This window comes from Lepidochelys kempii, chromosome 1 (assembly GCF_965140285.1).
Source record: "Lepidochelys kempii isolate rLepKem1 chromosome 1, rLepKem1.hap1, whole genome shotgun sequence".
Lineage (NCBI taxonomy): Eukaryota > Metazoa > Chordata > Testudines > Cheloniidae > Lepidochelys > Lepidochelys kempii.
The window spans coordinates 176,208,621-176,221,748 of record NC_136380.1 but is presented as its reverse complement, the minus strand read 5'-3'; the positions used below and the strand labels follow the sequence as shown (position 1 = coordinate 176,221,748).

Genomic DNA, 13,128 nt, shown 5'->3' with positions numbered 1-13,128 from the left:
TCTCTCTCTGAAGATGATTTTCTTCTAGTGGAGGACAGTGAAAGTGGATCTTTGCTATTAAGCTGAGGAAGATTTTGCACTTTTTTGATCATGGCATCAGGGAGACTGTCCTAACAAGGGCTGCCTTATACATCCACTGGGAAAAAAGACTCTTATATACCTTTCCAACTGTATTTCTGGTACCAAGAGGCATGGGAGAGTTCAGGGAGAAACAAGGTTTGATTACTCTTTTGCAGTTGGCCATAGTCATTAGACTGAGCATATGACTCTTGATCACTGACAACCAAACTGCCCTGTTAGCGCCATGCTGCAAGCATTGCTGTTGACAGCTTGACTTGTGAGAGGGTGGAGCTTTGTGGGTATTTAGTCTATGAGCAGCTAGCTCAAATCCTTTTGGTTTTTCAGAACAATTGTAAGTGGAAAAGATTTGTGATATGGAGCAAGCAGAGCCTACTTGATCCTTCTACCTGATTTGCAGAAGACCTGCTTGAGTATCTTCTTCACCTGTCTGAGTTTAATGTAGAAATTAAACTTCATCCAGCTACACTTAGAGAGACAAGGTGGGTGAGGTAATATCTTTTATTGGACCAACTTCTGTTGGTAAAAGAGAGATCAGCTTTCAAGCCATACACAGCTCTTTTTAGGTTTGGGAAAGGATGTGATGCTAGGAGTTTCTTTCCCAGACCTGAAGAACAGTTTTGTGTGGCTTGACAGTTTCCCTCTCTCACTACCAGAAGTTGATCCAATAAAAGATATTACCTCACCCCACCTTGTCTCTCTAACATCCTGGGACTGACACAGCTATGACTACATTGCATCCTGCTACACTTAGCACTTATCTCAGCCTTTTATGAATGACTGAAAAATAGACAAGTATCCTTGCAGTCCCTCCTCATCAGTTTCATTTGGGACTTGCGACTTTTGAAATCTAGTGTTTAAAAGCCCCACATTTATCACGGGATTTTAATGTGGTTATGGTAAGGCTGATGAAGGCCTTTTCTGAGACACTTGGAAACTGAGAATTCAAGTTTCATAACTGGACATTAATTTTCCTGGTGGCACTAACTTAGTGATATCTGCTGATAGACAAAGCAGATTTCAGGTTCTTGTGAATGACTCACCTTGTACCAAATTTGACTTGCGTAAGGTGGGAGCTACAGGCTCATCAGATACTTCTTTAGCACAGTGACTAACCTCTGTTGTAGTGAGCCCCTTACCCTGGCAACATTCTTTCCACAAGTTCATGCTCATTCCATCCTTTTCAATGAATGAAACATTAGAATGTACATGAGGTTCTACTTCTACTGGACTAAAGCCCTTAGAAAGTCAACCACACTTTTTGTTTCCTTGGACATCAATTCCCTGGGTAGTGGTGTCACTTAGAGGACTGTGGTGAAAGAGTTGCCTGATTGCATTTTGCATTTTTGTGGCCTGTCTGGCCTAAATTAGAAGGACTCATTATGTCTGAGAGAGGCTGGGCTCTGCTTCCTGCCTTGAACAAATTTCCGTTTCAGTCTTATACACAGCAGCTACATGGTGATAGGTCCATACACTTCATTAACAAAGTGCTTGTTTTGATTTAGCCTCTGTCTAGGAATCCTGCTGTGATCTCTCAGTCATGAAGAACCAGTTTCTGAAATAGGCAAGCCCAAACTCTCCCACTCCTGATAGTTTTGTGTCTTTTGAGATGTCCCTCATTCTAGTCAGCCAAACATATTTTTTTGTTTGTTTTTCTCTTTTTGACTCCTCTTAAACGTCTTTGATGGGTTAAATTTGGTGGTTTGGGGGAGGTATATTACTTGTCCCTTTTATTGTACATGTGTTTGTGTATCTCTGTCTATAAATAATATGGATACACACACTCAATTTATAAGATAGCAATAAGCAGCAAAAAACAACCAGCCAACAATATGGAAAAGAACAATCATAGATCATAGAATATCAGGGTTGGAAGGGACCTCAGGAGGTCACCCCTGCTCAAAACAGGACCAATCCCCAATTTTTGCCCCCTATCCCTAAATGGCCCCCTCAAGGATTAAACTCACAACCCTGGGTTTAGCAGGCCAAAGATCAAACCACTGAGCTATCCCTCCCCCCAATATATATATATATAAATATAAAGTTATTTTTCATATTTTTGGTAGATAGGTTATTGCTGCCTGTTGCAATTTTTATGGTTGTGCTTTTCCCTTTGCCTTTTTAGCTCTCCAGGAGTGAAAAATCTGCCCAACAGGTACTCTTAGGGGGTAATGCCGCTTAGATCAGCATACCACATGTGACATTCAGTCATCACCAATCCCCCAGATTATAGAGGAAAACTTTTTGAGGTGGTGTGTGTATTTATATTTTGCTTTGTTGGCATCATTAATTTTGAAATAACTTTGGGTAGTGATCGACTGATTGCAAGACAAGTAAAGGCCTCTCAAAGAAACAATCAGGAACTTAACAAAAAGTTTTAACAGTAGGGGTCATAATGCTGGATGGTGTGTGTTCACCAATTGTGGCTCATGCTTCCATTCACTGTTGCTGACCAAAAGAAACTTTAGAGCTTGGGGAACTCTCCCTGACTCAGACTAAGGAGCACAAGACCAAGAATGTCTGGGAATAACCCCTAATCATCCCTGACAGGTGTTTGTCCAACCTGTTTTTAAAAACTTTCAGTGATGGAGATTCTGCAACCTTCCTTGGTAATTTATTCTAGTACTTAACCATCTGTATTTAAGAAAGTTTTTCCTAATATGTAACCTAAATTTCCCTGAGGCAGATTAAGCCCATTACCTTTTGTCTTACCGTCAGTGGACCTGGAGAACAACCAATCACCATCCTTTTTAGAACAGCCCTTAATATAGTTGGAGACTGTTACCAGGTACCCACTCAGCTTTCTTTTCTCAAAACTAAACATGCCCAATTTTGTTAACCTTACCTCATAGTTCAGATTTTCTAAACCTTTTATCATTTTTGAATCTCACCTCTGGAATCTCTCCAATTTGTCCACATCTTCCCTGAAGTGTGGCACCAAGAATTGGGCACATTACTCCCACTGTGGCCTCACCAGTGCTGAATAGAGCAGGACAATTACCTCCCTGGTCTTACATATGACATGTTAATACACCCAGAATATTAGCCTTTTTCACAGCTGCATCACGTTGTTGACTCTCATTCAATTTGTGATCCACTATAACCCCCAGATCCTGTTCAGCAGCATTACCACCTAGCCAGTTAATCCCCCATTTTGTAGTTGTGCATTTGATTTTTCCTTCCTAAGTGAAGTATTTTGCACTTGTCTTTATTGGATTTCATCTTATTGAATTTAAACCAATTCTCCAATTTGTCAAGATCATTTTAAATTCTAATCCTGTCCTCTAAAGGGCTTGCAAACCCTCCCATCTTAGTGTCATTTGGAAATTCTGTATGCATACTATCCCAGTCATTAATGAAAATACTGAGCAGTACCAGCTCCCGGACTGACCTCTGCAGGACACCACTAGATGTGCACTCCCTGTTTAACAGCGACAATTGATAACTACTCTTTGAGTACAGTCTTTCAACCAGTTGTGCACCCACCTTATGGTAATTTCATCAACATCACATGCTTCTAATTTGCTTATGAGAATATCATTTGGGACTGGGTTAATAGCCTTACTAAAATCAAGATATATCACATCTACAGCTTTCCCTCCTTTCCACTAGACCAATAACGCTGGAAAGGAAGGAAATTAGGTTGGCTTGGTATAATTTCTTCTTGACAAATCCATGCTGGTTATTCCTTCTACCCCCGTGGAAGGAAAAGGCCTGGGTTGATACCGTCAAATCATAGAAGTCAACGAATGGCTAAGAAGGTGGTGTCAGAGAGAAGGCTTTGGATTCTTTGACCATGGGATGATGTTCCAAGAAGGAGGAGTGCTAGGCACAGACGGGCTCCACCTAACGAAGAGAGGGAAGAGCATCTTCACAAGCAGGCTGGCTAACCTAGTGAGGAAGGCTTTAAACTAGGTTCACCGGGGGAAGTAGACCAAAGCCCTGAAGTAGGTGGGGAAGTGGGATACCAGGAGGAAGCACGAGCAGGAGAGCGCAAGCGGGAGGGCTCCTGCCTCATGCTGAGAAAGCGGGACGATCAGCGAGTTATCTTAAGTGTGTATCACCCTATACACAAGTGCAAGAAGCCTGGGAAACAAGCAGGGAGAACTGGAAGTCCTGGCACAGTCAAGAAAAAATTATGATGTGATTGGAATAACAGAGACTTGGTGGGATAATTCACATGGTTGGAGTACTGTCATGGATGGATATAAACTGTTCAGGAAGGACAGGCAGGGCAGAAAAGGTGGGGGAGTTGCATTGTATGTAAGAGAGCAGTATGACTGCTCAGAGCTCCGGTATGAAACTGCAGAAAAACCTGAGAGTCTCTGGATTAAGTTTGGAAGTGTGAGCAACAAGGGTGATATCGTGATGGGAGTCTGCAATAGACCACCAAACCAGAGGGATGAGGTGGCTGAGGCTTTCTTCTGGCAACTAACGGAAGTTACAAGATTGCAGGCCCTGGTTCTCATGGGAGACTTCAATAAACCTGATATATGCTGGGAGAGCAATACAGCAGTGCACAGACAATTCAGTAAGTTTTTGGAAAGTGTAGGGGACAATTTCCTGGTGCAAGTGCTGGAGGAAACAACTAGAGGCAGAGCTGCTCTTGACCTGCTGCTCACAAACCAGGAAGAATTAGTAGGGGAAGCAAAAGTGGGTGGGAACCTGGGAGGCAGTGACCATGAGATGGTCGAGTTGAGGATCCTGACACAAGGAAGAAAGGAGAGCAGCAGAATACGGACCCTGGACTTCAGAAAACCAGACTTTGACTCCCTCAGGGAACTGATGGGCAGGATCCCCTGGGAGAATAACATGAGGGGGAAAGGAGTCCAGGAGAGCTGGCTGTATTTTAAAGAATCCTTATTGAGGTTACAGGAACAAACCATCCCAATGTGTAGAAAGAATAGTAAATATGGCAGGTGACCAGCTTGGCTTAACAGTGAAATCCTTGCTGATTTTAAACACAAAAAAGAAGCTTACAAGAATTGGAAGATTGGACAAATGACCAGGGAGGAGTACAAAAATATTGCTCAGGCATGCAGGAGTGAAATCAGGAAAGAGATGTTAAGAGTAACAAGAAGGGTTTCTTCAGGTATGTTAGCAACAAGAAGAAAGTCAAGGAAAGTGTGGGCCCCTTACTGAATGAGGGAGGCAACCTAGTGACAGAGGATGTGGATGTATTGTTTCTTGACTTTAGCAAAGCTTTTGACACGGTCTCCCACAGTATTCTTGTCAGCAAGTTAAAGAAGTATGGGCTGGATGAACGCACTATAAGGTGGATAGAAAGTTGGCTAGATTGTCGGGCTCAACGGGTAGTGATCAACGGCTCCATGTCTAGTTGGCAGCCGGTGTCAAGTGGAGTGCCCCAGGGGTCAGTCCTGGGGCCGGTTTTGTTCAATATCTTCATAAATGATCTGGAGGATGGTGTGGATTGCACTCTCAGCAAATTTGCGGATGATAGTAAACTGGGAGGAGTGGTAGATACGCTGGAGGGCAGGGTTAGGATACAGAGGGACCTAGACAAATTGGAGGATTGGGCCAAAAGAAATCTGATGAAGTTCAATAAGGATAAGTGCAGGGTCCTGCACTTAGGACGGAAGAACCCAATGCATAGCTACAGACTAGGGACCGAATGGCTAGGCAGAAGTTCTGCGGAAAGGGACCTGTGGTTACAGTGGATGAGAAGCTGGATATGAGTCAACAGTGTGCCCTTGCTGCGAAGAAGGTTAACGGCATTTTGGTCTGTGTAAGAGGTTCATTGCCAGCAGATCAAGGGACGTGACCCTTCCCCTCTATTCAACATTGGTGAAGCCTCATCTGGAGTATTGTGTCCAGTTTTGGGCCCCACACTACAAGAAGGATGTGGAAAAATTGGAAAGCGTCCAGCGGAGGGCAACAAAAATGATTAGGGGACTGGAATACATGACATATGAGGAGAGGCTGAGGGAACTGAGATTGTTTAGTCTGCAGAAGAGAAGACTGAGGGGGGATTTGATAGCTGCTTTCAACTATCTGAAAGGGGGTTCCAAAGAGGATGGATCTAGACTGTTCTCAGTGGTAGCAGATGACAGAATGAGGAGTAATGGTCTCAAGTTGCAGTGGGGGAGGTTTAAGTTGGATATTAGGAAAAACTTTTTCACTAGGAAGGTGGTGAAGCACTGGAATGCGTTACCTAGGGAGGTGGTGAAATCTCCTTCCTTTGAGGTTTTTAAGGTCAGGCATGACAAAGCCCTGGCTGGGATGATTTAGTTGGGGATTGGTCCTGCTTTGAGCAGGGGGTTGGACTAGATGACCTCCTGAAGTTCCTTCCAACCCTGATATTCTATGATTCTATTGTCCTCCAGGTGATTACAAGTTGATCATTTGATTATTTTTTCCAGTATCTTTCCAAGTATTGGAGTTAGGCTGACTCGCCAATAATTCCACAGATCTTCTTTGTTTCCCCTTTTAAAGATAAGTAGTATGTTTGCCCATCTCCAGTCTTCTGGGACCTTATCTCTCCTCCAGAATTCTCAAAGATAAATGCTAATTTTTTCAGGATTGTTTGAAAACATCTAACTTATCTAAATATTTTAACCTGTTCTTTTCCTATTTTGACGTGCATTCCTAGTACCTTATTGTTAATATTAACAGTGTAGAATATCTGGCCACCATTAACCTTTTTAGTGAAGACTTAAGTAAAAGAGGCATTAAACACTTAAGCTTTCAGGATATCATCAGTTATTAGCTCTCCTTCCCCGCTAAGTGGATGACCTATGTATATAAAATAAAAAGCTAAACCATATGTCTAATATTTTTTGATATTTTAATATGCTGAATATGTCTGCTTTCATATATATATATATATATATATATATATATATATACACACACACACACATACACACACTCAGTGGTAAAATACATTGTACTGTACCTGACATACTTTTTCCAATGTTCTTTGCTTACAAGTACATATCCAAAGTCCAGTGAAGTCAGTGGAAGAACTATCATTGGCTTCAGTGGGATTTTGATAAGTTCCTATAATTAATGTCCATTCTAAGTATTCTCTCACATGTTGTATTGTGAAAAAGTAGTCTTGATATTTTATCATCATTTTCTGTATTTTTGACAGGTGAAAATATTGTAGTAATGGATCAATACAAAACAAGCATTGTTTATAGGCCTCATGTCTTCCAGGAAATATAGCAAATTTAAATTATGTCCCATAGACAAAGGTATTGCATTTAGGTTTCTGAATCATCATAAAAATGTTGTGGTTTAGGTCAACACAGCATAGCTGTATGACTTCTGTGGCATATTATAATGAAAGGCATTATTAATTCGGTTTTGAAGTGTAATTTCCAAAGTCAACATTATTATGTAAATCTATAACTCCAGTAGTACTATTAATTCTCTCTCAAATGAATATATTGTCGCATTTAATTATGTAGGATACCTGACCCATTGGTATATACTAGAGGTGTTATTGTACTGCTCAAGAATCATCTGTATAATTAGTATTGACCCTGCATTGTGACTTTCAACATCTAGACCTAGAGTGATTCCCCCACCTCCCTATATATATATCTCTAAAAGACAAAATCCCATAAGCAATGTTATATCTTAGGTTTAAAGGCTGAGATACTTTAAAACAAATATTACCAGACAGCCGTCTGTTGGCTAAACAATTGAGGAAGCCCAAAAGTTATATCTATGTATCCTAACTTGGATCTAAATCAAAGATCAAAGTGTATGAAAAATTATAGCATTTTTATCATTCTGCCTATTGTTGATGAAAACCTAACTTTGTATGGAGGCCTGCTATCATGAAAACTTGCAAATCTGAAGGGATGTAAATATGGAAGAATGACAAAATTCAGGATAATTGTAAGATAGGCAAAGAGGGAGTTTCTAATTGGAGGACTAAATTTTGCTGTCCTTAAATCAAGCAAAATCCACAATTATTTCAATTAGAGTTTTGCTTAAATAATGGCTAAAGAATTTGACTCACAGTAAATACATTCTGGTTCTTAGAATTCTACATGCAGTTTCAACTGACTGTTATATTAATTCCCTGTACTAAACTATAACATAATGTTGCTGTGCATTTTTAGACGGTTGCTAGTTTCTGCCCTGCGTGTGATTGCATATTAGTGGTGGGGAAAATGATTCCACTATAAGTAAAGTCAGTGAAGTAATTTGGGCTCCTTTGGGATGAAATGAGCCAATTCAATGTAAGATGTTTCACTTTTTAGATTTTCAATCTCTTGTTTCGCTTATCTTACAACAAAAATAGACCTATGCCCTGTGAGTATACAGACAAGGTTGGTGTGGTAATAGGTTTTATCTTTTATTCCTTAGGTCTGAGGTAGAGAGCTGCATAGCTCGAAAGCTTGTCTCGCTCTCCAACAGAAATTGGTCCAAAAAAGACAATACCTCACTATAGCGGGGTGGTCACCCGCTCCTGCCCTAAAGGGCTTGAAATCAGCCCTGGGAGAGGGCTGTGGCTGGGAGCAAGCCGTTCCCAGCCTGATTGGGGGATGCAGGCTCAGCTGGCCCTTATAAGAGGGCAGTGGGCTTGGACCAAACAGAGTCTCCTCTAGCTGTGGAGGGAGATGGGCCTGGCTGCTGGGGAGCTTGAGAAGGTACCTGGAGTGGACAAGGGCTGGGGGAAGGCCAGAAGGGTGGGGAGCTGTGGCCTGGAAACCCCCCAGGCTGCAGGCCTAGTGTAAGGCCAGATAGGTACTGGGGTTGCAGGGGGCATCCCAAAGTTAGACAGAGGCAGCAGGTCCAAACCCCTCTTGTCTGTGATGATTGGCTTATACACTGCAGTCTGCCCCAGTGTGCGGGGGCTCAATGGTAACTGGCTGTAGCCAAAGACTGAGGTGAGGTGGGGATAGTGAGTGGGGGTTTCCTGGGGAGGGGAGACATAGAGACTGTGGGGGGACTGCCAGGGGGCAGCACCCTGGGTAAAAGGGGCACTGAGGTCTGGGAGGGACACAGGGGCCAGTAGCAAGTGGGACACCATCCTGCAGAGGGCGCTCTGGAAACTGGAAGAGCTAGTTCCCTGAGAGACCAGCAGGAGGTGCCGCAGGGGTGAGTCCCTCACCGTTACACTCACCCATCTTGTATCTCTTAATATCCTGGGACTGACATGGCTACAACAACATGGGATTTATTGCTTATTACAACAATCTGTAACCCCTCACCCCCTCTTTTTGTCCTATAGCTGCAGAGATATTAAATGAGCCACCCTACTTAGAATATTCCCTTAGAATATGTGCTAACTACTTATGCTAAACAATCCATTACCCTTGCATTTAGCTCTTACAGTCAGACTACCTTTCCCAGACTTAAAGAGCTATGGGTGGCACAAAAACTTGTTTTTCTTACCAACAGAAGTTGGTCCAATAAAAAAAAAATATATCTCACCCACCTTGTCTCTCAGAGTTAAGATATGTTATTCAGCTTTATGGGTTAGTGCTTATTGGCCTTTAACCTCTGAGAGTGTAAGTTCAATTCCTGATTGACACCATAGGCATTTGCCTTGTGCCCCTAAAATAGGTATCTTTTCTCACATCACAAAACTTTAAACTTGACAGTTAGGTCTGGATCATGATATGGGCTCAGCTGAGTACCTTCTACTCCCATTGATCTTCTGAGAATACTTAGCAATTAACAGTTAAGTTCCTTGATAATTTCTGAATGAATTAGGAGAATGAGTGTTACAAGTCAGAACTAGATGCATGGGCATAATTTAAGCCTGAAAAATGCTTGCCTTTTTTTACTTATTATGATTACTGCTATTATTACTTTATTATTTGTGTTACTGTAGCAGCTAGGAGCACTAGTCATGAACTAGGACCAATTGTGCTGGGTGCTGTATAAACACAGAACAAAAAAGATGGCCCCATCTCAAAGAACTTACAATCTAAGTATAAGGCAAGAGGCAACATTTAGATACAGACAGGGAGTACAAAGAAACAATGAGAAAACATTGGTCAGCATGATAGGCTGTGGTCTCAGCACACCAGCAGCCTGTTATCAAGTTTTTTGTAGGCATAAGAGAAAAGGTGAGTTAAGAAGGGTTTTGAAGGAAAATAATAAGGTAGCTTTAAATTGTAGACATTTACAGGGAACACATCCCAAGCATGAATGACAGCATGGGAGAAATCACAAATGTGCTGTTTTGAAAATTTAACAAGTGGGAGATATGGACTGGAATCATGGGCCATCAAAGTTGGGAGTCAACATTTTGATAGTGAATAAGGAATGATAGGTATGATGAGAATAGGCCATGTAGGGCCTTGAAGGAGAAGAAAAGTAGCTTATTGATAACCATAGAGCCAATGGAGGGATGGAAATAAAGGGGTGACATGGTCAAAGCAAAGAGCTAGGAAAATGATCTTTGCAACAGCATCTGAATGGATTTAAATAGAGCAAGACTGCATTTTTCAAGACCAGGGAAAAGGATGTTGCAGAAATTGAGATGTGGGATAATGAGAGCCTAGCCAACAGCTTTAGCTGTGTGGTTGGATAGATAAGACCATATCTCAGAGATCTTATGCAGAAAGAATCTGCAAGACTTAGTCTGGATGTGAGGACTTAGAGAGAGGTCCAGGTTGAAGATGACCCACAGGTTACAGGCCTAAGTGACAGTCTGGGTGGTGATGGTGGATCAAGAAAGGAGGGTTTTGGGGGAGATGCCTACGAGCTCTGTTGTAGCCATGATGAGCTTGGGCTGGTAGCAAGACATCAATGAGAAAATGTAAGAAAGACAGGCTGAGAATTTTATTTTGGACAGAAGAAGGTGGTTCTAGAATAGGGAGGTAGATCTGTGATTTGTGTTTATGGATGAGATTACTCAGAGATAAGATGTAAAAGGAGACCAAGGACACAGCCCTGTAGAACCTCCACAGAAAGTTAGAGAGGGGATGAGGATCTTCCGAAGGGCATGCTGAAGGAGTGTTTAGAGAAACAGGAGAAGAACCAGGAGAGGACAAAATCAAAGAAATGAAGGAAGGGCAGGATTTCAAGAAGAACATGGTTAATGAAGGTGGCTGACAGGTCGAAGGTGGCTGACAGGTCAAGGAGGATGAGGCTTGACTACTAGTTCTGAGATTTAATAGGGAAGAGGTCTTTAGAAACTTTGACAAGAGTGGTTTCGGTGGAAGCCAGATTGGAGAGGGTCTAGGATGAAATTGGAGGAGAAGAACTCCAGATTGTAAACAGTGCACACAATGAGCTTAGAGATAAAAGGAAGAAGGGAGATGGGGAGGTAGTTGGAGGGGTAAGTAAGGTCAAGGATGGAATTTTTTAAGATGGGAGAAACTACAGCATGTTTTTATTGTGGGGGGAGGGGGAAACAGGAAAGTAAGAGGATAAGGAGAAGAATTAGGGAGATAATCAGTGGACATAAGGGAGAACAGGAGATGGGATGGGGTCAATGAAGAAAATAGAGGGGTTAGAGGAGGAGAGTAATCAAGGAACATCTGCTTCTGTTGCAGGGAGAAGATGAAGACAGAAGGGGGAAAGGAAGGCAAGCCTCAAGGAGGGAGAAGTCAGTATTGCTATTTGTTCACTTCCTGAAGACCAAATTCTGAATGCTCATTTAAATTTTAAAAAAATTACTGTGGGGTAATATAAATATGTAAGTTACAAGATGACCACTTGTTTGTGTGTTTTGCACAGATGTTTTTTTGTGTGTGTTTTGAGTGCCACTGTGTCTTGAGTGACATTTAGTTCACTTTTATTGATACACTTTGGGACATAGTGGAGTTTAAAAAATGTCTAGTAACAAGTGAGATTCATCAAGATTTGTGTAAATCATGATGTCTGTATGCTGGTCAAATAACACTGCCTTCTAAATAACAGTATGATTTGGAATTATTTTCCATAAGAGTGGATGTTGTGGTGGAGTGACTTGCTGCTTATGAAAAAGAGATTGAGAAAATATCAACTAACAAGACATGGAAATAAGTGGATTGACCTAGAGAATTTGATTATAGGGCATGTTACTTTTTCCCCCCACACTGGAATAATTTTTCATTCATTTCTTCAAAGCACTTTGGGAATGCTATAGACAATAAGATGAAGGCCACTAGGCTGTGGCAGTGTGATTTGAAGTGGGAACAGAATCAGGTGGACAATCTAGCAGTCTTATTCACAAATTATTTTGTTGAGTTGCTAGGACAGCCAGTCAGCTCTGTATATGTTATCTGTGTAGTTAACTAGTGGTTTAGTTTATTTGACCTTTCAAATGAAGTGTGAAATATTTTTTTCAAGAAGTTAAACAATGTAGATATCAGAGAAGAATTTCTCATCTCTTCCCCATCCAAGTGATTTTCAGCCCTCAACTTTGAGATCTGGGCTTACTGGCTTCACTTATTGGAAGAACACACCAGATAGCCCCAAAGAACACAAGAATTCCATCTCTTATAGGAAAGTAGTTTGAATTCTCTCTATTGTTCTCTCAGTTACATGGATTGATGGTTGAACCATACAAATCTGAGATGTATCTACTGATGTTATTTTGAAGAATGGTCATGCATGTTAAACATTCAGTGCAATGAGGTTTGCCTTTTTTATTCTTTTGTGACCAGAAGATACTTGGGTCTCCCAAGAATGGGAATCCTTCTGGGTCCATGTAACAAATAGTCCTTTTTGATCCAGTCTCAGACAAATATATCTCCAAGTATGGACTTCCCAGCAGCAGCAAATGCAAATGACATCTGCCACTTTTTATGAATCCATCCTCCTTATGTATGAAGAGGTTCTTCAACACAGAGTTTAAAAGATAACTCAAAGTACTTTTTTTATTAGCGGTTGTGTCCATGTACTATGACATGATACACCATTTAGCTGGGATTGTTGCATATTTCCTTAAAGAGATGGCCCTGCTGATTTCAGGAGTCAGAGTTATGACACTGAATAACATGAAAAGAAGTCACACTGGTCTCAAGATATGGATTAAAGCCATTCACTAGTTGAATATGCTGCATGTTCAGCCTATTCTTTGTCCAGTGTGATCTTCTGCAGCTGAATCAGACATCAGTTCTGTTTTAGTTC

General features: G+C 41.5%; 1 protein-coding gene across 6 annotated transcripts in view; it reads left to right on the top strand.

Moving 5' to 3' along the window:
• Positions 1 to 13,128, top strand: part of LOC144930964 (uncharacterized) — a 323,387-nt gene that overhangs the window by 139,764 nt on the left and 170,495 nt on the right. For 5 of the 6 annotated variants that reach the window (XR_013636475.1, XR_013636474.1, XM_078854778.1 and 2 more), the window contains exon 6: positions 11,568 to 11,620. The exons of the other annotated variant lie outside the window; for it this stretch is intronic. Coding sequence is in view for 3 of the 5 variants with exons in the window: in XM_078854778.1 (XP_078710904.1) it covers positions 11,568 to 11,620 (53 nt within the window). In the remaining 2 variants the exon portion in view is untranslated. The remainder of the gene's footprint in view (positions 1 to 11,567; positions 11,621 to 13,128) is intronic. 6 annotated transcript variants of the gene reach the window in all.